We start from the raw sequence: 25552 nt of genomic DNA, 5'->3' as shown, positions 1-25552 counted from the left end.
GCTATGCATTTTTAAAGTACTTTCCTATTTATCTGTGACTATGTAAGTGAATTGGCTGGAAACTATATCCCAATCTACTTCTTGATCCTTCTGCCTATCAAGGTTGTGCACAAAGTGGATAGAATACTAAAGAAGTTTACATGACTAAATACAGCATGTATTTTGGTAGTTTGTGTCTCCTTCAAAATTATTTTTAGAGATTTCACTTAAGAATAGACTAGTGAGGCTTCCTTCAGCCCACTGCAGGGCCAGTTTTGGGGAGAACTACCTTGAAACTGGATTCCTTTCCAGTTGCATTAGATTGATTGTGTTTCTATTGAACCTGTAAAGTCTATGTTTTATAAAAAGATATTCTTCTGATTGTCTGCCTTTAAAAAAGAAAAAAAAAACCCTTGAAAGAACCAAATCTGCTAGTTTCATTGTATATTTCAGGAAGACCAGTCTAGATTTAAATTCTATTGCTCATCATTTTTTAATCTCCCTTTTCTCTCAGTAATATGTAATAGCAAAAGTTTTATTATTAAAACTGGCATAGAATCATCAAAACTATAAAGCTCTTTGCTTTAAAGATCAACAAGAAAATTTATTCTTCGAACTGAAGAAAGGTTATCAACCTTGTGGATTTTTTTTTTTTGAGAAAGCTTTAGATGACAGCCGACTAAGTGAAATGAAAGTCTACAAACTAAGTTCTTTGAGTTATGGTATCTCTCAGTTTTCACCAATACTAGTTTCTAGGATCAAACATTTAACATTCGTAAAAGCCATCCACTTGTATACTGATAACAAGTGGTGAGGTAGGAGGGATGCTGGGCTGACTTTTATAGCTGGCCTGGCCCTGGCCCTGCTCCTGTTCACTTGAATGGTGGTCTTTATCATCTCTGTGACTCAGTTTCTTCATTAGAATTTGTTTGTGGAGGTGATGACAAAGGTCCCTTCCAGCTTTGACAGGAGTGATTCTGTTGAGGGAAATGCTGATGTCTTCCTTGGATTTGACTTTACACAATCAACAGTTGACACCAATGCTAGAAAACAGGCTCTTAATAAATTTCAGCCATGGTTTGGGTTTTAGTCTCTCTTTTTTAAAGAACAAGCAGGATCAAAGATGAGAAGTGGCAGCAGATACAGACATGGCAACTTTCGTTGGTCTTTGTGGTCTTTACCCATAATATAAAGATCAAAATTTTGGGGGGAGAAATGTGAAACGAAGCAGTTAAATAACTTAGATCATTACAATGACAGAGTCCGGTGTTGCTCACATTGCTATTGCTGTGATAATGAACAGTGAATGATCATGCTTTCAATTTTTAGCAACTGATTTTTACAGTCTTTCCTTCTTATTCATTGTATCTGTTTTAACATCCTCATGTGAAGCTGGGAGTTATATTTATACTGTTCATTGTTCTTTTTAGCCATAAAAATAGCATTTAACTGATTAGGCCTGGGGGAAAGAAGAAGTGGACTGTATATCATTTGAGAAAATGACAAACATTTAGAAATGTCTCAACTTAGTCTTTGTAGTCAGGTTGTCAGAGGTCACCAGCCATCCTCTAAAAAGTAAAATACTGAGCTTAAAACGATTGGTCCCTAATATTCCTGCCCCGCCCTATACCTGCCAGATGTTTCTAAAGTTTGGAGGTCAAGTTTTCTGGGAAAAGTGTCTAAGTACTTTCTTTATTTTATTGGTAGATGACTCCTAAATCCAAAAGGAAGACCATCCACAGCCGAATGCTGCGGCCTGTTTCCAGGGCTTTTGGTGAGTATTCCATTTTGTCAGTCATTTTCTTGTAACTATGAAACACCCTCAGCAAGGACCCTGGACCACTTCAAGGGTACTTTGCAGGGATGCTCTAAGTGAAGAGGGTTAAGTGATTTGTGAATGGGTGTTTGCTATTCCCTGATAGACTTAAAATTACTTTTAGCAAATTTTTATCCATCTCCATGCAGTAATCTTCAGCCTGAGGCTTTACTTTCTTTTAGAAATGGAATTTGATCTAGATAAAGCCCTAGAAGAAGTGCCCATTCATATCGAAGACCCGCCTTTTCCATCCATCCGACAAGAGAAGCGGAGCTCAGGGTTTATCTCTGACTTGCCCTCCGAGGAAGGAAGGAAGCTGGAGCACTTTACCAAGTTAAGACCAAAACGGGCTAAGAAGCAGCAGTCCACGCACCCAGCGGTAGGTGGGCTGGTGGCCCCTCCCTGTCCTCCTCCAGGGAAAACTGCAGAGTCTTATAAAAGTGCCTTGTATATGTGAAAGCTTGTAGGTAAGGACATTAGAACCTCTACGTATGTGTGAGATTCACGCAAAATACCTCACTTGGTGCTCAACATTTTCAGAAAAGAGAATGCTGGAAAGTTTTCAACCCTTTCGAACAAAGTTGCCCTCTTGAAATCTTTATGAAAGTATCAATCATGTGGGTATAATAAACAGGCTACTCTAAGGAGTTGTATAGTGTATGGGTATGAAAAGATGGAAAATAAGTACTGAAGAATTCATTTGTGATTAAAAATTGCTTGTGTTTGATTTTGGAGGGCCCCATATACTCCTCCACCTCTGTGTTCTGGCCTCCTCTGGCCCCCTGGCTTTTGATAACCCACAAGCTGGGAGGACCATGTGAGTGGCATGCCTCTCAATACCCTGCTCTTTACTCAGGGGACAATGGAACTGTTTGTGCTAATGAGGCTTAATGCAATTGACCCCATGTCTCTCTCTGGTTAGTCTCTTCTCTCCTTTGCAGACAGACTCCTTGGAAAAATTGGTCTATGCCTGTGGTGCTTCTTCCTCACCTTGCCATCACTCTGCAACCCACCAAAGTCTGCACTCTGTACCTGTCCACCCTCAAACTGCCCTGCTAAAGGTCACTCTTGACCTAATCCTGTGGGCCCTTGGCAGCTGTCAGCATGCTTGACATTGCAGCAGTTACTTGACCCGGAAAGCTCCATCCTTCGGGGCCTCTGAGCATCACTCTTTTCTATTCACCTCTCCAGTGATGCCTTTGCTGCTTCCCTCTGCCTAGCCTGTGAGCATATTATTTGTCTGGGTGATGCCATCTGAACCCATGGCTTTGGTCTCCTTGTTGTTGACTCCTGCCCCCTCTGCTGAACTCTAGCTTCAGATATTCACCTGCCTCCTGAACTTGAATGTCCCAGAACAACTCACGTTCAACAAACTCAAAACTAGGAGCCTTTCTCTATGAACCTGCCCTGCTCCACAAGGAGCATCACTGGTGAACAAGCTAGAAACCTGGATATGATCCTGACCACCATCTCCCTGCCGTCAGCCCCACCTGCTCCTCCTCTTCCTCCTTGTCATCCCTGTAGCCCTCGCTCTCATCCTGTGTTTCAGACCTCTAGTGATATAGCCTTTTGGTCATGGCTTCCTCTCTTCCCATTCCCTCATCCCTCCACCCTTAGCTCCTGGACGGATAACTACTCATCCTGCAGACCTCCAATGAGGCACAACTTCTCCCTCCCTGTCTCCACCTCTGTACTCGCACACAGGTGGGGGTGCACGACTCTGCAGAAAGCTGTTCTCGTATGCTGGCTGTGCACAGTGCACAGCCTGAGCAACTGTCCATGGAGGCCCTGCTCCCCCAGTGCCTGACGCTTTTACTCTGTTACAGCCCTCGCTGTACAGTGTTTGCACACTGTAAGCATGGCCTCCTCCTTGTGTGTAAGTTCCATGTGGGAAGTGTGTGGTTTATCATCTGTAGTTGTGTGTTGAGCACTTAGCATGAGTTTAGAACGTAGCAGGCATTCAGTACTCATTGGATGACAGGTGGGTGACTGGAGTCGTAAATGGAGAAAAGTCACAACCAGTTATCTGAGTGGTCAGGCATTTGCTCATATCAGATCCAGGGTGCTCGTATTTGGTTGCTCTCTCATTTGATTCTGAATAGCTTGACATGGTTTCAGAAAAACAAATTTTAGTGAATTGTTTTCTTTTCCAACTTACTTCTTAGTGCACTATTACATATTCTTTGAGGAATAAACTACTCTCTCTCTCTCTTTTTAAACAAGGGAAAAGCCTTTTCAGATAGGGAAAAGACACACCACACACGCCACATTCTACTTGGTTATGGAATAAGTGGTTCCTCTGGCTCTTTCCTTGTGGAGAGTCATTAGCAGTACAACATATATGTGACACAAGGGCTAACTTTCCCCTTAAGTCGGTGACTCTGGGAAAGAGAATGTTTTTTTCTTTTAGTCATTTGAGAAATGAGAAAGAGGGAAGGGAAGAGAGCGGTGGCAGAGTTTTGGTGGAGGAATGTACTCAGGTCTATTCTAGAGAGATCTTGACCTTGTCCACAGGAAAGCTAGGATTCATAGGGTCAGCACACCCCAGGGTGCTCCATCCTAGGGACGCATGTTGTCCTCAGATAACAGATTACGGTCCTGGGTCTGAACAGATCTCGCTTCTTGCCAGAGGCTTAGCGAGTGTACAGTTTGCTCTCCCTTGGATGCACAGAGTGTGATTTTCAAAGCGCTTTCACATTGAACTCTGCGAAGCTGCCACACAGGCCCCAGCACCTGCATCTTCCAGTGGAGGGTGAGAAGGTTGCAGCATTTAGCAGCAGCAGTCATTTAATATTGGTGTTGTTTTGGTTTTGTTTGGACAGACTAGGTAGCCCCAGCCCACCCTAAGTCAATCTTAGCTTTTCTAGAGCTTGTCCTTGATGCCTAATGCCCCAGTGGGCTTTTCTGGGTATCAGAATTCTCAAAGCCCAAGTACGGAGGCTGTTCTTAATTTGAACATTTCTAATTCTGAATGTGTGGGTTTTTCCCTCCTACACTGATTAATTCTTCAGCTCTCTGGACACAACTGGCTGTCTACAGGTCAGTTCAATTTTGACTCCTCAAGTCAAGGGCTCGGGGGTACCCTCACTTCAGATACCAGTCCCAGGTCGTCTCCTGTACTTCTGACCAACTGTAACTTCATGGGGGGTTTCCATGCTCCCTTCCTTTGCTTAGATAATTTGCTAGAACGGCTCACAGAACTCAAGAGGAGATTTTGCTTACTATTACTGGTTTATTATAAAGGATACTGTCAACTGAAATGAAAACCCACAGCGTGAGACCTGTGAGTTTCAGTTCTCTTTGGAGTCTTACTGAGGACTATAGCCTGGGGATAGCCTCTCAGAAAACTGCTCATAGAGGTGGCGGACGTCAGCAGCAGTAGAAGGTTGCTGCTGTTCATGAGGTGCAGATATCTTAATGATTTCAGTACTTTTCTAAGTACGGGAAGATGCATGAAATTAGGTTGAGAAAATTTTCTCGAAAATATTGGTCTGAAGTCCTATTCTGCCAATTTTTCTGAATCACAGAGTCTCATTCCTGATTTGCACCCTGAACTCCTTTCAGGGTGTGTTGAAGGGCAGTGACTGCAGTGGCTAATGGCTTAATTCCTATAGAACCACAGGGCCAGAAACAATCTTAGTTGGCAGTTGTTGCCCATATTGACTAATGGGATGTAAATCAGAGATTCCCACGATCCTTCTTGGGTATGATTAATTTGTTATAGCAGTTAATATACACATTACATACTGAATTACCCATTTATTATAAAAGGATGTAACTCAAGAACAGCAAGCTTAAGGAGAGATGTCAAGGAGGGGCTCAGCGCTTCCACACCCTCTCCAGCATGTCACATTCCCTGCATCTCCATATATTCATTCACCCGGCAGCTCTCCCAACCTTGTCCGTTGGGGGATTTAAGGGAGACTTCATTATTCAGTCATAATTGATTAAATCACTGGTCATTGGCAATGATTAAACTTCCAGACCTTCTCAGCTCCCTAAAGTTCAGGGGCTGGGACTGAAAGTTCAACCCTCTAATCATGTGGTTGGGTCTCCTGGATATCAACCCCCATCTTTAGGTGGTTCCAAAGTCACTTCATTAATGTAATCAAAGCACCTTTATGGCTCTCATCAGGAAATTCCAAGGGTGTAAGAGGTCTGGCTAGAAATAGGGATGAAGATGAAGTATGTATTTGTTGTTATAGATCACTACATCACAACTATCTTCATAAAGTTAGTTGAGGACCTTTCTCCTTTTTCTCCTCTCCCGTTTCTGGAGCAGAGTTTGCATGTCATATAGATTTTCTGTTCCTCTCCTGGAAAGCCACCTGGGCTTTATGTGTTACGAGTGCACGTAATGCTCATTGGTGGATTTTTTTTTTTTAAACTAGGGATTTGATTTCTTTTGTTACAGATCTGTTGACAAAAAAATTAATCAACAGTCAATCTAAGAAAGAAGTGGAAAATTTTATTTGCAGCAACCTGAGGATTATAACCTGGGAGACAGACAGTCTTTCAGGACTGTTCTGCTGTTAGAGGTCAGAACACAGTTACATAAGTTTTTGAGACAAAGGGTTATATGTCAGATGATGTACTGACAGTTCACACAATCCAGGCCTGCATGTGCAAAGAGAAGTGGGCCATCCTGATCCCTTATAAGATTATCTCCTAAGTAGGTCTGATTAAGGTAGATTCATAATACACTCTGGAGGGGAGAGAGAAGGTCCAAATGGGCAGAGAAAAATTTTATGTTTAAATTTTTCTTGCCTTACCAAAATATATGAATTTTATTTCATCAGATCTATTCAGATTACCTAATTCTCCTTGATACCATTTTGGTAATTTCTATTTTTCTAGGATATTGTCCACTTAGTTGTTTCTAGAATTCTTATGAGTCTTTAATCTCTTTTGTATCAATAGCTCTGTCCCAATTTATTTCATTTCTAATATATTTTAATGCTTCTATCCTAATTTTGCAAGGTCTCATTTACTAAAAGTGAAAGTGATAGTCACTCAGTCATGTCCAACGCTTTGTGACCCATGGAATTCTCCAGGCAAGAATATTGGAATGGATTGCCATTCGCTTCTTCAGGGATCTTCCCAACCCAGGGCTTGAACCCTGGTCTCCTGCATAGCAGGCAGATTCCCTACCATCTAGGAGTCTTTTTCAAGGAATTAGCTTTACTATTCCTCTCAAGTTCATTAATTTTTGTTTTTGTTTTTTTTAATTTATTTTACTTCCTTTTGGATTCCCCTTTTCCTGGCTTGATTACTTGGCTCTTTTCATGTTTCTTACTGTCTAATACATGTGTATAAGATTTCATGATTATTCAACTCACTAATTAGCACTCTTTGGGTTTTTTGTTCAGAGTCACTAATGTACCTAATTGTTCTTGCTTCCTGCCCATCTCTCTCCATCCGGCTTGTGGAGACATTAGGAGAGATCTGACAGCTGCCTTGTCAAAATCCAGGCGCATCTCCTCCGGTGTTGCCCTGGTGCATTCATCTTAATAATCCAGGCAAAGGGAGAACAGAGGGTGGTCTGAATTGTCTTTAGTCTTCATAATCACCGGCTTATCTTCTAAGCATTCACAAGTTATCCTTTTAGCATTTACTTATATATACACAGGCGATGAGAAATCTGCCCTCTTTCTTTCTCAGACACCAACAACAACCACTTGTGATTTTATTTGCAAAATCCTTCCTCTAAGCACAGATGCAGTGGGTTCCAACCAGCGCAGGGATAAAGTTTTCTGCACTCCCTTCCCACCAGCTCTGCTCCCCTTTTTAGTCTGAAATTTATAATCCTTGACAGAAAAGACCAAAATCAAATGGAATTTTGAGAACTTCTGATGTCTATATGTCCTTCCCTTTCATTCTGCTGGCAATTGAGCTAAGGCCGCAGGTGTGTTTGGCCTTGAACCCCTCTGAGGAGCCGCCTATCATTTCAGTCTTCAGTGTTTCTGCTGCTCTTCTTGCAGGCTGCTGACACCTCTTACTTTTAACAGGTGCATTTACAGCTGCATCTTGCTCAAGGTCTCCCAGTGATACTGAACTTCTCAATCTCTCTGCTCCTAGTCTCTTTATTTCTAAAATGATAGAGTTGGACCTGGGGTCTCTAAGGTTCTGTAAAAACTGGCTGGTCCTGCAAGATGGGAAAGCAGACTGCTTGTTGAGCTCAGCCTGCCTCCATCTCCGAAACCTGTTGATTGTTCATGTCCCCAGAGACCTTCTGTGCTAGCTGTGAATTGTTTCAAAGCAGGAAAAAAGAAAAGGGCTGAAAGGAGAAATTATACTTGTAAAAAAACTGCTTTTCCCCCTCAAAATGGGGAGAGGAATTTGAGAGGCAGCCTCTGAGGGGAAGTGAGGGTGTTGTGGAAGGATGCCCTAGGTTACGAGCATGTATTCTGGGGTTGTACCCTTGTCATCCATCACTCGGGTGACCTAAACAGGAGCCCCTCACACTCTGAGCCATGGTTTGATCTGGGACTAACCACAAGGCAGGATAAGACTATGTTTCCTTTTCAGTTCAAAGGGTAGGTATAAAGACAACAGTAAAAGCACTGTGCAAACTTAGGGAGCGATTATCACTGTAGAAATTCCAGTCTTCTTTTACAAAAGGAGAAGTTACATCCAAGCTAGCTCTGTGCTACTTTGTCTTTTGTAATCAAAACAGAAGTTATTCAATGAGCTGCTTTCCCTCCATAACTGCATTATTGAACTTGGCTGTTTCTCTGCTCTCCTGCAATGCACAGGAAAGCCTGGCTCCACTATAAAGTACCATTCAGACGAAAGGTATAATTGTTTTCACATTTCACAGGGTTCTTGGTCTGTTACCTGTTATCTGCTCACTTTTCAGCATTTTACAATCGTGAACTCAAACACACAGCTCGTTTCCATAATGGACCTTGCCAGTGAACGGAACGGATGGTTGTTTAAAGCTAATCATGGGTCTTTTTTTTTTTAAAACAATGCCTGTGCAGACAAGAGCCAGCTTCCCTAGAGGCAGCTTGAGACTTGCAAATCAAGATCACAGAAAGGAGTTTTCCCACCACTCTGTGGCAAGATATCCAGACCAGATATCGCAACCACATGGGAATCTGTCCTGTGCCCAAGAGAATGGGCAAGATACATGCTCTTTCTCAATGGCCCACAACCTGTCTGTGTGAAATATTAATACACTTTCGCAGACACAAAACCAAGCATGTTATTGAATTCACTGAGTTGTCCATTCAAAGACAAATGCTAGAGTGCTGAATGACTTTATAGCTCCTCACGAGCTTCTTTCCTGAGACTCAAGCTTTAGGCACCTGCCCCTGGATTTCCACAGCACCTCAAACAACACTGCCTGAGATTACATGCATCATCTTCTTCCTCAAATCAGATCTCTGAACTATGTTCCCTAGAATCATGCTGTCATCTACCCAGCCTGGAAACTTCAGCCTCATCTTAGGCAATGTCTTTTTCTTTCTTTCTCAATTCCCTACTACTTAGTCCCACACCTCCCTCCAGATTAGACTAAACAATCACAGAAGTCTTTCACTGTGTTCTTGAATAGAATTTATTCTATTCTCCAATATATCGCCTTTTCCAATATAGCCTTCATGTTGCCCCAGAATTATCTGACCAAAACAGGTTGGGTCATGACACTTCTTCAGGGCTCCCTCTCACCTGCAAAATAAATTCCACGCTCTTTAATATAGGATTCAAGGGTGTTCACTGTCAGACCTTGTATTATTAGTTGGAAAGTATTCATTTATGAATGAGAGATCTGAGAGATGCTGAACTGGAAATGACTTAAGCCATGAGAAATACTTATTTTCTCACTCAACAAGAAATCCAAAAGTCTCGGGGTCTGGGATGGGTTTATTCAGCACAGCATAAGCATAGCTTCCACTGTTCTGCTCTGTCATCCTCAGCATGGTGGCTTTTATCCTCAGGCTCAATTCCTCTTGAACTCCAGGTGATTGCCATGGCTCAGACGTCACATCCTCTCTCATAACCATGTAGAAAAAAATACATCCCTTCTTCTGCAGGAAAACCTGCCCATGAACCCCCTTATATCTCACTGGCCAGACGTATATCACACCAGTCACAGGCAAGGAGATAGAAGTACTGTTTAAGTATTCACGTCTTGAAATCAGAGTTCTTTCAGCAAGAAAGAGGAAGCAAGTGTGAGTGTGTGTGGGTGGGTGTGTTTGGAGTGGCCGCTTTCAGTATCTGCTAGGGTTTATACTCAGCAGTTTACTCTGTCTATAAGCCTCAGGCCCCTGGTCACTGGAATTATTACTGTTCTCAAAACAGCGTGTCATTTTTTCATGCATTCTCCTGCCTTACCAATGTGCCTGCAACGCCTTCCTGTGCTTCAAGAACACACGACTCTTCACAGCCTGTTAGGTTCCAAGCTGCTTCCAAGACAGCACTACTCAGCCTCAGTCCTTCAGCAGGTTTTGTGTTTATAGTGCATTTCTCACTTTGGTTTCTTTCTACCTTCATTTCTACATTTGACTTCTATTCCGGTAGACTATAGGGCCCTATCTCCATCAGTTGTGTCCTTGCCATGGCCTTTGTGTGTCTTAAATCTAGTGATACATATTGAATGTAAATTAATATCACACCTGTTTGGTTTGCAGGGCTGTGCTACCAGCATAGTCTCCCAAGATGGTGAGCAGAACGGTCTTATGGGGAGAGTGGATGAAGGTGTAGATGAATTTTTCACCAAGAAGGTGACCAAAATGGATTCCAAGTGAGTTCAGAGTCATTTCACTAATCACACCATTTAATTCACATTTAAATTACTAACAGTGATAATTTTAAACTTAGTATGTACTAAGGCTCTTATTTCATAAGTATATAAGATAGACATTTGACAGAGGGTTTACTTTTCTGGTGGTTTGCAAGACCACCATCAACTGGGAACTTGTTAGAAACGTGAATTCTCAAACCTGTAGCCCAGACCTACTGAATGAGAAACTAGAGGTGGGGGCTGACAACCTGTGTTTTAATAAGCCCTCCAGGGTATACTGAGACACACTCAAGTTGAAGAACCACTGTAATATCTAAATCAGACCACAAAATGTATCTCCCCAAGAGTTTTTTTTTTTTTTTTTTCCCTTTAGGGCTTTATTACATTCATCTGGATGTATCTCAGACAATGAGATACGTTTGGCAGGCTGAAATTACTAACAGTGGACCCTTGAACAATGCAGGTTTGAATGGCTTGGGTCCACTTATTTGTGGATTTGTTTCAATAGTAGATACTTCGATACTACACGGGCCCTGGCTGGTTGCATCTGTGGATGTGGACAAACTCGGATACTGAGGACTGACTGTGAATTAACTCCCTCATTATTCAGAGGTCAACTGTATTTTTAAATTCCCCGTGTTTATAATTTGATATGTCTGGGAGCACACATCATTCATTGCTAAGTAGCACAGCTTTACCAGAGTCAGAACGACAACAGAATTAGTAAAGAGGCTTCAGATTTAGCCTCTGAAAAGTTCTGTCTGAATTTTCTTATTACCAAGACAGAGTTTCCTTAGAAGTCAACTCAGTGGTACTTTTATTAACAGCTTAACTTGAAACACTCAAGCCTTTAAGCATGACTTGTACCAAGTTATTTAATCTCCAACTAAATGCAGATCCACTCCCAAGTACTGAATAAGGATTTGTGTTGGTGAAATGTTCTTCACCTGAGATATCAAATCCAGGAACTAATTTAAACCATCCTGATAAGTGGAGGGTGGGCAAGCCAGGCACAGGGAAGGAAAACTGGTCCATTCTATAGATTGATGTGCCTTATCTTGCCTTTGCAGGATGGCGAGGTGGGAGCAGGTTAAATTTTTATATCCATAACAGTATAACTTACTGAATGTTATAAGCTTTAGGACCCAATTATTTATCTCCTTTGACACTGGCCTTGAAGCTTGCCATACTGGGGAAAATTCTATTCTCTCCTTCAAGATCCAATGTAAATATCATTTATTCTTTGAAGCTTTTCCCTGCCTCATTTCCTCTCCTCCCCAATTAATAACCCTTTGTCTATTGCTGACTTGATACTTTTTTCTTTTCATCTTCCGCATACATCTGTTAGAGCAACATAATCCCCTGAGGGTTTTTTTGTTTTTCTTTTTTACATTGTGGGGAATGGATGAACATAGTCTTAATGCAAAAGGTTCAGGAAGTACCAACATAAACTGAGCCAAATGGGGAAATCCCTCTTAATGATCTGTTTTCAAATCTTTTCTTCCTATAGAATACTGTCCTTCACCAACAAATGCCTGGGTCTGATTTCTCATTATAACTTCGTGTCTGTCAAAGCCCATAATGTATAATCTGCCCTCAGTCACTCTTGGTTGAATGAATCAAGACAATCTTGGCCTGTATCTGTATAAACAGATAATACTGTAGGCTCTCCTCGTCCCAAACTTTTGATGTTGAATTAGTGGAGCGGTCTGTGCACATTCAACTCGGATCATATGTGTCGTCACTGCCAGGGGGATCTCCTCTGCCCTTAAAGTCACCTCCTCCTCTAATAAGCCCAGTGAAAGTTGGGCAAACTTTATAAGGTATAAACCCCACTTTCTACAAAGATACTGCTTTAGGAGGATTCTCTTCATGTTCTAGTACACAAATAGAACTAGGTGCATCAAATTTCATCAAATAATGATGGAATTTATTAGAAGTTGTGATTTGTTTCATTTCTTTTTGTTACATAAAAACAGATCATTGTCAGTTTGCTATGTAGAGGTCCAGGCATAGGTCAAACCATCAAGTAGTATGAAGGAAGTTTGAAAATCGAAGTTCAACATGCTCCTTGTAGTTTAAAATCTCAGAGGTGTTTTAAGGTGTTTTATAAAAAAGAAAGAAAAAAAAACCTTGTTTCTTTCCCTACTCCCCAGAGGCAATTAATTCCTATTCTTTTAGCTGTTTGTTTCCATATTTCATAATAACTTTTTTGTTGTTGCTATTTATTTTTCAAATAGTGACCATAACTAGTGGCTTCTTACTATAGAGGATGATAATGTAGCTCCTACAGTATAGTCTGACCCTACTGTCCACCAAACGCTTGCAGGCAAACACACATACACTTCTATTTTTTCATCTTTTTCTTACCCCTCCCTGCCTCAACTCTGAGATTTTCTCAGTTTTATCTTCCAACCTTGAGTTTTCCATTTCCGCTATCACATTTTTCATCTTAGTTAACTGTGTCATCCTCTCCAGTACTCTTGCCTGGAAAATCCCATGGATGGAGGAGACTGGTGGGCTGCAGTCCATGGGGTCTCAAAGAGTCGGACACGACTGCGCAACTTCACTTTCACTTTTCACTTTCATGCATTGGAGAAGGAAATGGCAACCCACTCCACTGTTCTTGCCTGGAGAATCCCAGGGACGGGGGAGCCTGGTGGGCTGCCGTCTATGGGGTCGCACAGTCAGACACGACTGAAGCGACTTAGCAGCAACTGTGTCATAATTGTTGGCTACATTAGTATTTCATGTTTACTTCATTATAAGCATGTAAATGTTCAGAGCTGTTATACAATATGCAGTGATTATATTGCCTTTCCAACTTTTTATTTTCCCTGGAGTTAATAATTGTCCCCTTTTGAATTTGCTTAGTTTTCCGTATACCTGTCACTGACATGCCTTCTAAATCTCTGTAAAGGTATGAATGTTCTCTCAATCTCCTCACATCTTCTCAGTTTCATCTTCCTGGGCACATACTTCACTACTGTCTGACCATTCCAGCCTGGCCTTTAGGTCTGGTCCCCTGCTGTCCTCCTGGGGTCCCCACTTTGCCATCTGTTGGGGGTTTCTCCTCACTCATTCCTGTGTCTTTCCCGTTTCCTTTGGCTGGGTCATCCTCTTCCTTACTTCACTTTTGTTCTGGGGCAGCAGCATCTCTGGTTATTTGCTGAAGAAGGAAGTACAGGAGGTGAGTTTCTGAAACTCACATGTCTTGCATTTTGGTTAATACTGTGACAGCTACAGAACTTTAGATTGGAATCCATCTTTCTTTAGAATTTTGAAAACCTGGTCCCCTTATCCTCTCACTTCTAATGTTGCTCTAAGAATCCAGTGTCATCTTGAGCCCTCATCCTTTGTTTGTTGCTTGTTTTTCTGCTTCTCAGAAAGTATCTGGGATCTTCTCTCTGTTCTTAGTATGTTGACATCTTATGGTGATATGTTCTATGTGGGTTTTTTTATCTTGTTTTGTTAAAACCCATTTGTTAGGCACTCATGAGCCATTTCAATTTGGAAATTTGTGTCCCTTGATTCTGGAATTTTTCTTGAATTATTTTTCATAATTTCTTTGCTTCCTTTTTCTCTATATTCTTTTACTTAAACTTCTATTATTCAAATTGTATTTCTTCTCTTTATCTGCTAGTATTTAAAAAAGAAAAACTGTTTTTCTTGTATTTCTTCGTCTTTTTCTTACCCCTCCTCCCCTCAACTTTCTGGGAGATTTTCTCATTCTTATCTTCCAACCTTGAGTTTCCCATTTCCACTATCAAATTTTTCGATTATTCTTGTTTCATGGATTATATTAACACATATACCTCTTGTATACATGGGGGATACCTAGGAACACTAACTCCCTGAAATGGCCCACAGCACCACCTTACATACCATCTTCAGCTAAAGACGGAAGAGAGACTGTTAGGGGATGTTATTGTGAACCAGGTAAACAAAGGGTAAGGTTGTTATGCAGGTGTGAGTCCTGGTCCTTCTCTGTTGATAAATTTCTAGGGATCCAGTTATCCTGCTTCTCCTAGTATGGAGAGGAATACCCCCTTACAACATGGTGATTTTCTGTATAAATGTATATTTCTCTTACAGAAGAGAAATTTCCCCTGTGTCTGCTGTTCCTTAAAAGTAACCAGCCTAAAATAATGCTATGCCACAAGCATATTATGGGATGGCACGTTCTGTGTCCCTTCACCTGAAATCCATTTGCTTCTGGGCCTTCCCAACTAATACTTCAGGGGTCAGCTTTCCCAGATTTATGAAGTCAGTTTCTACTCCTAACTGTTTTGGCTTCCAAACTATTGTTTTTGCTTTTTCTCCTCTCTGGTGCTTAGGCCTTTTTTCTTTTTTAAAAAAATTCTCCTGCTGGCATTTTCCTGGGGACTCAGAGGAGATACATGGGTGTCCTTCCAGCTCTTAGTAAAAAGCTCTCATGATACTTGCCATTCAGCCCAAATCATTTACTGTCTCCCCATCCATTTCCCAGGTTTCAGGATGTTCAGAATATTCTGACAAACTTCTCCCAAAGATCACCAGCTGCTTTTTCATGTCATTCCCTCTTTCCGTGGTATTACATTTCTTTTGGTTTTGAATAGTGCTTTTTATTTTTATAATTTATTTTTACATTTAAGCAAGGATCTGGATCATGGATCCCACTTAGGGTGGAATTTCAGATGTTATCTAATGATTGTGGAGGGATTACACGTGCTTAAGGGAAAATCTGGGCCTTTCCAGTGCCCTCCAAATTAAATAAGGCAGTCACTCATCTATGCCATGAGTGGATCTACCTTTTCTACAAGTTCTTACTAGTGGAGAGGCACTTGACTAGAGCATTTAAACAGAAAAAACTCACCTCTGCTCTCAATCCTCCCAATGATACCTTCAGATTCTCATTCTTAATTTTTATGTGCCTCAGGTTCCTCACCTGTGGATATGATGATAGTCAACCTTCCAATTTCCAAGTCAACTTTTTAAAATGTTTCAAAATTGTTGCTATATAAGCAGCCATCTCCTTATTTCTGTTTTGAGTGACTGTTGCTGAAGCTTTAATTACAGTACACCCAACAGGATTTTCTTTTGAATTATAGGCGATGGTCAGCGAGGGGCTCAGAGTCCCACGAGCTTAGTGAAGGAGGAGATGAGAAGAAAAAACGTGACTTTCGGAAAACTGGCTTTCTCAATTTAATCAAACCCCGGAACAAACCTGAGCGGTCTTCAACAGTCTTGACAGCAGAAGAACTCTCCTCCCCCAAGGCGGGAGTCAGAAGTCCAGCTGTGGACGCCCCCAGGAAGGACACAAAGCCAGCCGAGCACAATGGCAGTGCTGATCGGGTGGAGGAGATCAAAACACCCGACTCCTTAGAAGAAAGTCAAGGGGAAGACGTGGGGAAGGTGGACCGGAGTGACAGCAAGGGCAGCCCACAGGGAGGGCGAAGGTACGGGGTCCAGATGATGGGCAGTGGGCTGCTGGCGGAGATGAAAGCCAAGCAGGAGATGAAAGCCAAGGCTGCTTGCTCACTGAAGGTAAGGGAGAGGGTCTCTTTTGACTTGGTTGTCTTTGTCATTTTTGTCTTCACGCCGTTTTTATGGGCAAGACAGGTACAGGAAAACAGCCTGAACTAAATAAAAATCCCCAAACAAATGGCTCTTTCCTAAAGGACGCAGAGCACAGACAGGACCTGGCCATGTTTTTCCACCAGCACTAGGGTCACGCGCTCCTGAAGAGCCTCAGCCTTGGAAGGTCAGGCAGTGGCTGCAGGTCCATGTCTCACCTGCTCAGGTGCTCCTGTGCCTCTCACAGAAACACGTGACAGCTGTGCCAAGGGCGTGCTCCACTCTGGGGAAAGACTGTTGAATCCAAATGGAGACCCAAGGGTCACTGGAGATAGGACAACTGACGGAGGCAAATAAAATGATTGAAACCAGATTCTAGTTCTAACCAGGGAGATCTGTTTTTCAGTTATTTTCAGAGTTTATGTCCTTTTCCAAACCTGAAAGTTCCTTGCTAAATTCAAGGTTTAAAAGGCAAAGTATTGTTAGAATTAATTGAATATTTGACTATGGAGATATGTTGTGTTGCTATGAAGACACATTTTATCATTAAAAACTGCTGAGTACCCCCAACGCGATGGACATGAGTTTGAGTAGGTTCCTAGAATTGGTGATGGACAGGGAAGCCTGGCGTGCTGTAGTCCATGGGGTCGCAAAGAGTTGGACACAACTGAGTGACTGAACTGAACTGAGTACCCCCAAATCTGCATTACTTATTTCTGAACCTCTTTTAAAGGTATAAGTTGTGTATTTATTTTTCGTCCCTTTTTTAACCTCTATATTTTTCCTGCCCTCAGGAAAAACTCAGGTTTTGGTGTCTGTGCACTATCTTGAGCTCTTTTATGTTTATAAAACTGGGTTCTCCAACTTTATTTAAAGTATCAGAATAAAACAGTCCATCTTGATGAACTCTTGATTTTCAGAAAGTAAGTGGTTATACCAGGACACAGAGGGCTTGTTTTATATTACTTCTAAAGATACTGATTGTTTCATTAAATCCTGCATCCCACATGATTTTACAGCTGTTCATCATAGTTCTTCCCCCAGCACCACCACTGTTCTCTAGCAATTTTCTATTTACAAATCCCTCCTAACTCACTCATTAGCTCTCAGAAGAGAGTTGGGATAAAACTATATTCTGTTAACTCAACAAAGGGAGGCACGATGCGGCCTTCACTGGCCAGAATTCTGAGTAAATACTGTGACCACATCTTTGATGAGTCAGATGCCCAAGGAAATGTTTACATTTTAGTCTGTTTTATAGACTTTATAACAAGGAATGTGCTGTTTTGACTAATGAGCTGTTTATTTTATACTGTTTCCATCGATGAATATAGCTGTCTTTTGGTAGAAAGATGAGAAGTGCTGGAGGGTTTTTTCCCTTGTGCTTTGGATTTGATAAATAGATGGGCTCCAAGTGACAAAATTCTTAGGATTTAAGTTGCCCAAAACATACACCAATGATCTTAAAGCGCCATCTAGCGTTTCCTGTAGTTTTGTCTCAGCAGCAGAGCCTCAGGGAGACGAAGTCAGGCACAGTCAGTGTCACGGCAGGAGAGTTAAGGAGCCATTATTTGTTGCTACTTATGATGTGCTTTGTTCTTTCTCTTGACACTTTACATAACTATGCACTTTTGCGATGGGGTGCTTGAATTTTTTAGAAACTTGGGAACGATGCTGTCTCCCAGGATTCTTCCAGCCTGACCTTGAGCAGCACAGAACGGTTGGATGGAGGTGGGGCTGGTAAGTCAGGCCACTGCCATCACCCACTTAGGACAAACTATTACCTTCTGGTCCCAGGAGTCGCATGTGATTGACAGAAGGGAAATAAAGATGGAGAGCAAGAATGGACCTTGACTTTCCCTAGAAGACCACAGCCCTTCACCTGGCCCAGCTCCACTTAGGGGCTCATTCCCACCACGATAACTTAGCACCTGGACAAGGCACCTTTCCTGATTCCACAAAGGGAAAGAGATTTCCTTGAGAAGAACTCCTAAACGGGGGGCATTTGGGGAGGGGAAAAAGAGAGGGGACATGGCTGATGAAATCAATTATTATTGGAGTGTAATTGACTTAGAACACCGAGTTAGCTCCAGGTACACACCATGGAGATTTGATATTTCTATTACAAAGTGATCATCATGCTAGTTACCATTTGTCACCATATGAAGTTATTACAGTATTAGTGACTGTATTCCTTCCCCAGGCTGTACACTTCATCCCTGTGGTACACTTATTTTGTCTCCAGAAGTTTGTGCCTCTTAATCTCCCTCACCCCTCTACCCCTCTGGTAACCACCTGCTTGTTTCCTGTATCCATGAGTCTGTTTTGCTGATGTTTTTAAAAATAAGCCACTTATAGTATATAGCAGGGAGCCCTTTTAATTGACATGAGGGAATGCTCTTTTCTCTCAGCTTGAACATCCATGAATATTCAACATCCTTTGTCCCTTTGACTTTTTAGGTGTAGTAAGAGAGTAAGAGACCTTAGATGGAAACTGGAGAGTAACTTGTTAATTACCTCATTTTGCTGTTTGACATTCTTGTGTTGAACTTTAATAAGGAAAGAGACTATAACTCATGTTCAGCCAGTTTATATTTCCTTGTTATCTGGATAAATTAAGGCAGCAGGAGATGATGCTCCTGGAGTGGTTCTCACTAAATGTGAGGTTTGGGACACAGTCCTCCTCTCCCAGAGCCTGCAGCCCAACTCCAGAGTGTCATCCAGAACAGAGGTGCCTACGGTTGGTTATACTGTACCTTGTGCCAGATCTAAGGAAGATCTGAGTGCTTCAAATGCGTTGAGACCTGCTCTCGCCCCTGTATGCCCCTATGGGCATGTACCCTGTTAAACATGAGGCTTGTCATCCATGGAATAGTCAGAAGTGATCAGAAGAGTGCCATCGAGTTCACTGTTTTTCTACCAAGAATTGTAGTTTTCCACCAGCATGTTTTGATTCTGAAAACATGCCAGAATAGCGTGTTTCTGTTCTAAAATATCTTTGGTGACAGATACAGAGAACAAACTAAGGGTTACCAGTGGGGAGGGGCTGGGAGGGAGGGGCAAGACTGGGGAAGGGGATTAAGAGATACAGCCTGCCAGGTACAAAATAAGATACAGGCTATAATGTACAGCACAGGGAATATAGCCAGTATTTTATAACTACATTATAAGGAATATAGTCTATAAAAATATTGAATCACTATGTTGGACACATGAAACAAATATTGTAAGGCAACTATACTTCTATTAAAATAGCTGAGAAATTATAAACAGCTATAGAAGTCTCTAAAGGATTGGTTTCTTTCACCTTTGACTTTTACAGTAAAGTGTGCTTTTTGTGCCCGTTTTCATTTTAGTGCCTAAAGTGCATCCAGAGAACCGCTTCGGTTTGGGAACCCCAGAAAAGAATGCCAAAGCCGACCTCAAGGCGGAGGCGGTCTCCAAGCCCCGGAGCTTTTCCAACAGGCCCACCAGCCCGAAGCCCCTCCTGCAGGCCCCCAAACCCAACCTGGCGGCACGGCCCACCATTCCGCAGAAACCAAGAACTGCCTCGCGGCCTGGTAAGGACTGGTTTTTGCCGATTGGGAAGTAACACTATGACCAGGTGGCTTCCCAAGCTGGAGGGCCTGGACCTCCACACATGGTTTCCAGGGCGTCTGGTGAACATGACTGGGGAGGGGGAGGTGTCTGCAGGAGAGGGCCATGAGAATCCTGCTAAAGTGACCGCGGCTGAAGGGCTCCTTCATTCAGCACCCAGGTCACCCACTCAGGGACCATCCTTGCACTCAGGGCTGTGGGTCGAAGGCAGGATGGTGAAAGCACCCCTGTGTGGTGCTCGCCCCCTGGCGGTGCTCGCTGTAGCTTTCTGCAGGCTGAGTCCAGGTGCTCAGACCCTCGAGAAAGCCACAGGTTAAGGATGAGAGCCATAATTAGGGAAAGCGTAAGTTGCTTTTTATCCGTTTTCATCTGTTTTTATCCGATATCCTGTGAAATATTTAGGGTTTAGAACAGGGCTGGGCAAACTATGGGCACACCAACAGAGGCACACAGCCCCCACTGTCCGTGTGTACACACACACACCCACACCGAGAATTAACCTTGCCGGTGACAGAGCAGAGAAAGGGAGTGCAATTCAGTTTTTCCTTTCAATTAGACTGAAACAGGACAGCCTTCAGAAATAACAGACGAGCTGTTTTGCCATCTTTTTATCTTAGCAGGTCATTTAATCTCTCCAGTTGTACAGTGTTCACAACAGTCCTTTCTGGTCTTCAAAGTCCATGATTTTAAGTTATTCTAACTGACCTCAGTAAGTATACATAGGTACATGCACCCCTACTCCTGAAAGTACAAATCTATATTATATACATATGGTGACCACTGTACTGGATTTGAGAGCAGGTAAAGTCAGTGGGTTATAACCATCACTTATTTTAAGAAAATCAAATGGCCTTTGAGGCAGAAGGAGTATTTAGTCTTACACCTACAGTCTGATTTTCAAATATCAGCTCACTGAAATTCTGAAACGGAAATTCGGTCTGCAAGGTATATTCATATCTGTAGATTTTTAACTCTTTGTAATTTTTAATTTTTCTTTCTATTGTTTGTTACTTCACTGGGCTATGAAACTAATTTTTGGCCAGAAAAACTATGATGTTTTAAAAAAGATTATTAGTCATTTGTATTTAAAGACTAAGCCAGCTTATGCTTTAGGAATCCAGTTTGATGGGTGTCTTTGTGTCTCCAAAGAGGACGTCCCAGACTCTCCATCCAGTCCGGGTTCTCCTAAAGTCGCTCTTCTTCCTCCCGTCTTGAAAAAAGTTCCTTCAGACAAAGAGAGAGATGGCCAGGGCAGCCCGCAGCCCAGTCCCAGGACCTTTTCCCGGGAAGGTAAGATATTTTTTTCTCTGCATTAGCTCTCCCCAAGGAGAGTCATTTCTAGAGAAAGGAATTCATCTTGGTTAGAGTCTGTCAGTCAGCATCCCTTGGATTACATTTTGGAACCAGAGCAGACTTGATTCAACATTGTTGGTGACACTGGGTGTTAAAGACTGTATACAAAGAGTAAAAGTGTAACTGAGTCACTCAGCCCAAAGGTCTTGGTAATAGTAATCTCTAGATGCTCCTGAACTGACCCCTCGTGTATTAGGAGTGCCAACAACATTGTTTTGTGACTGACTGGCGCTACCTGTAGGTTTATAGGTTCCACTATTTCTCAGAAGAGCTCCGCCTGGTGGTCAGTTGCTGTCACTATGGTTCAGGAGTGGCTCACACAGGCTTGGGAAACGTGGTGGATGGTTAGCTTGTGTGGTCGTGAAGTCAGATGATCCTCATTCTCAGGAGTGTCACCTGCATGGATGTTCTCAGAGCACTGTCACACCAGTTTGTGTCTTTTCTGTTTCTTTTACTTTGCTGGGGTGGGAGCAGAGCAAGATAACCCCAGGGCTTGAATGCTTTCTCCCAGAATCAGATCAAATATTGCTGTCTGTGGAGGCGAGGTGTGTTTGGGCTGACTTTTGCACCCCACCGTGTCTCTCTCCACTTCTCCCATTCTGTTCAACGTGCAGTTACGTCTGTCTATCACAAAGTCTAATTGCCAACTCTAAGCCCCACCTATTAAGAAATTATCTGGAGCCATCGTCGCCCATGTCCAGATAGCTCTCAGCGTGGTTTGGGGTTGCTTGGTTTTATTTTAGATTGTTTGATGCTTTAGAATTCTTTGATCGCTCTGATTGTGACATCTTCCTACCTTGGCTCATTTTCTTTTGGGTTGAAATTAATGGAAAGTGTTTCTGAGTACTGTCTTTGTTGATTGAGAGTCTCATAAAAAATAGCACAGCCTGCTTTCTTATCTCCATTCTGCAGATTTATTTGATGTGTACAAACTTCACTCACCTACTGGCTATAAATTAAAGAAGGTGGGGATTTTTGACCAAAGCTGATAAACCAGTCTGTCAAACAGAGAAACTAAAGCCATTGAATGATGGCTGACAGAGTCATTTCACACTGGGTGATCAATAAATACAGGATTCAGTATTAGAGCCACAGCCTTTGAAAGCCTTGGTCTAGAAAGAGGAATCGGTGGTGTCAGGTCAGAGTGACTGCCTGCTCAAACCGCACAGTGCCTTCCCCATCCTACCCTCATTTGTTCCTTTCTGCAACTGCTGTCTTTGTGTCTTTACTTATAAGGAAGCTTTGAAAAATGTCTGAAAGAATTTTGTTGGTGAGAAATGGGAAGGCATGGAGGAGTAGTGAGGGTAAGTAGGAATGTTTGTCTTGTCAAAAGCAATTGGGAATATGGATGGATTGAAAAGAAAAGGGCTGAGGGCTGAACAAGAAATAATTGCTTAACGTTTTTGAAAAATGATGTTTTCTAAGATGTCTAAGACGAGGCCCAGAGTAACCCACCAGTCTCCTGAGTTAAAGAGTGTGTCCATGGAGCCTCTAGCATTAACCAAGAGGGTGAAATACTGGATGCTACAGGCAGGTCCTTGGCTGCTTGGGAAAATTAGGTGTTCTTTCTATAGGAACTTAGGAATGAATGTGTTGCTTCTCAAACATATCAGGGCTTCACAGGTAGATACTTGATCCCTTCCCCACTCTCCCAATAGCAAATACTATGGATGGTTCACACCCCGCATCTTCCCCGCTGAAGACTGGAGAGCTATGGAAATCACTGCTTTCCCGTTTGGGATCCAGGATAATCTCTGAGATCATTCTGATGGTGTTGCTTGAAACTGAAATTGGACTCACAAATATACATGAGGTCTCAGAACAGTTGGTAAATTCAGAGGTGGTAACGTTTTGATTTCAGTTTATTTTTCAGCTTGTCCACTAAGCTGGCCCAGGAATGAGAGCCACTTGTGAGCCCTCTTTTCCTGTTGTTCCCATTCCTACTTTCTTGTACATTATTCATGCCGGTTACTTCATTTCCTTGTTCTGTGCCTCCCTCTGGACTAGCGTGCCCAACTCATTTCTGAATCAGGTAAACGGCTGTGCTTCTTCTGGATTATTCCATAGTGAATGTGAATTTCGTTAATCCATCTTGGAATTGAAATAGTAACGCGGGGGCCTTTTTGTTAGTTATATTTAGGGGGCAGACTCGGAGCTCACCTCATTTTGCACGACATTTCCATAATGTTGGCTGTTGAATTCTATAGATAATGGTGTGTCTGTTCAGGACCAACATTGGAGGTACCTTGAATCTTAAGTGGGGTGGGTAAGCTGATATTTAAGTTTTAATATTAATATTTTTTAATATTAATGTCAACACGTTGATGTATTTGCTACTATAAAGGGTAAAATGGATCCCTTTTCCTCAGTAGTGCAAAGAGGAGATTATTACAAAAGGCATTCAGATCATGACAGTGGCAAGCCTTCCGGTAGAGGGAAAAGACCTTCAAAACTGTACTCCACCATTGCAGAAGAGGAAGTGAATGCAATTGGGCGCAGGAAGTCACAGCCAACACATGGTTAGAGTCTTCACTTATCATCGCTCACTGTCCCAGAGCTTATGAACTGGCACTAACAAAAACAAACTTGAATTGAGTAACTTCTGTCCTGGGACTGGGTCAGGGATTGTTTATACAGTTGGTCTTTTTTTTTCTCTAAATGGCAGCAGGATGGTCCTTCCACTGGGGGGCAAAAAGTATTGACTTAAAAAACTAAAAACAAATTCTTATGAGGAGGACCAAGTTACTTTGGATTATGGTGACTTGTCCTTTCAAATTTTTGTGATCATGGAGGTTGATTTTTCTATTTGGGGTCATGTCTCCTAGTCTCTTCCGTTCTCTCTTTACTCTTCTAGCAAAGGATACAGGTGATCTTTCAGTGGACACTTTGTAACCCTATAGGAAGAAAGGAAACACACCAATTTACTTTTCAACCTCTTATATCATTTTACAACAGTTACCCAATAACTGTCTTCCATTCGACACTATACATCCTGTAAAGTTCTGTTCAGATGAGGACAGTCCCAGGAAATGGATTTTAAATCAGCTTTTATCTCCAGTGGGAAATTTTAGAATAAGTACTGCTGACTCAGGAAATGGTTTTTCTATGACGAAGTATTCATCATCTCCCTGGTTAATAGGTTTTTATAAATATGACTTAAAGTCTTTTAAAGGAAGTTTTAGTATCATAGAAGAAATATTAAATATTTTGATATCTGAAGCTTCTTTAAGGGATTTCTTCCCTTGGAATAGGCTTTCCCCCCCCCCCCCTCCCTGTAATACTTTATCAGATGGTAACATATGAAGGTAGGTGGCTCCAGGGATAAAGTGCCCGGAGTTTAGCCATAACCCCACACCCTTTACTGCCTCTTCAGAAAGCATCCCAGAAGGCAGGTCAGTGGAAGTGAACTTAAAATAGGGATAATTTCCGTTTACTGAAAAAGGCTAAACCATTCTCAAACCTTTGATCTACCTTATAGCTTAGTAGCCCAGTGAGTTATGACTTCTCAGTAGGAACTGTTGTCTTTGAGGACTTTCTCTGACACAGTTAAAATCAAGAACAACGGAGCAAGCATCTACCAGTCTCCCACCAGCAACAGCATTGGAGTCAGCCTTCTTGACCAGATACTGTGAGATAAGCCATGTCCTCTGACTTGCCTGGTGGCCCAGCACACACTAGCCAGGTGACAGGGTGGCTTTAAGGACATGGCCCACTGCATAAAGAAAGCAACATTCTGTTTGGGCTGGGTAGCACCTGCCCCAGAGGAAAACAACTGACTTATTTCTTGATTTTTAAAGGATTTCCTGTGGTAGGTGTGTTCATAGTCACACAGTTACATAGCTTCTCTCTGCAAGAGATTTTTTAATGTTTTCAAGAAAATCTGTTATCTTCAAATCATATAAATTACAATAAGACATTTTCTGAAGAAAGAGAATTTATATTAAATTAGAAGCTCTATATTGTCTCTTTTGATAAGGACACCCAAGGTTACCTAGATGTTGCTAGATTTTGGAAATTTACATTTGAACTCTTGCATCAGTTGACTTATAATCATTTGTTGTTAACAAAGCACCCTTCACGCAATGTAATGTTCATTTTTCAAGAGACCACCAACAGCACTTTATATATACAACACATGGATGGAGAGCCCACCTGCCAGTACCACACTGATCATACAGTGAGGTTTTGAGTTAGAGTAAAAATAAGATGAAGCTAGAGAAAAGCCAGATCCTAGAAAGGCAAGAAATTCTCTCTCTGAATTTTTTTTTTTTTTTTGATGACCTCTTTGGTTTAAAACTCTCATTGTGATGGGCTACGTCAAATTTTGATGGAATTCAATAGGACCATCTTGATTTGCTTTCCTGCCTAGATTTCTTGAGCTATGAACAGGAACCAAAAGCATAATTTTTAAAGGACCTTCAGTTAAAATAATCTGACGTACAATATTTTAATCTTGTTTTGTTAGTGCCGATTCCCAGCACTTGTCTTCAGCCCTGAGAATTGCA

At 42.0% G+C, this 25552-nt stretch overlaps 1 protein-coding gene across 7 annotated transcripts in view; it reads left to right on the top strand.

The window, feature by feature from the left end:
* Positions 1 to 25552, top strand: part of CARMIL1 (capping protein regulator and myosin 1 linker 1) — a 308279-nt gene that overhangs the window by 277989 nt on the left and 4738 nt on the right. For 3 of the 7 annotated variants that reach the window (XM_027524071.1, XM_027524067.1, XM_027524068.1), the window contains 8 exons: positions 1687 to 1753; positions 1978 to 2174; positions 10429 to 10541; positions 15632 to 16067; positions 17756 to 17837; positions 19454 to 19657; positions 20844 to 20984; positions 23417 to 23566. In XM_027524071.1, coding sequence (XP_027379872.1) covers positions 1687 to 1753; positions 1978 to 2174; positions 10429 to 10541; positions 15632 to 16067; positions 17756 to 17837; positions 19454 to 19657; positions 20844 to 20984; positions 23417 to 23566 — 1390 coding nt within the window. The remainder of the gene's footprint in view (positions 1 to 1686; positions 1754 to 1977; positions 2175 to 10428; positions 10542 to 15631; positions 16068 to 17755; positions 17838 to 19453; positions 19658 to 20843; positions 20985 to 23416; positions 23567 to 25552) is intronic. The other 4 variants (XM_027524073.1, XM_027524072.1, XM_027524070.1 and 1 more) reach the window with 2 other exon arrangements.

The sequence above is a fragment of the Bos indicus x Bos taurus genome, chromosome 23 (assembly GCF_003369695.1).
Source record: "Bos indicus x Bos taurus breed Angus x Brahman F1 hybrid chromosome 23, Bos_hybrid_MaternalHap_v2.0, whole genome shotgun sequence".
Taxonomy (NCBI): Eukaryota; Metazoa; Chordata; class Mammalia; order Artiodactyla; family Bovidae; genus Bos; species Bos indicus x Bos taurus.
This window is presented reverse-complemented; position numbering and strand designations above follow the sequence as displayed.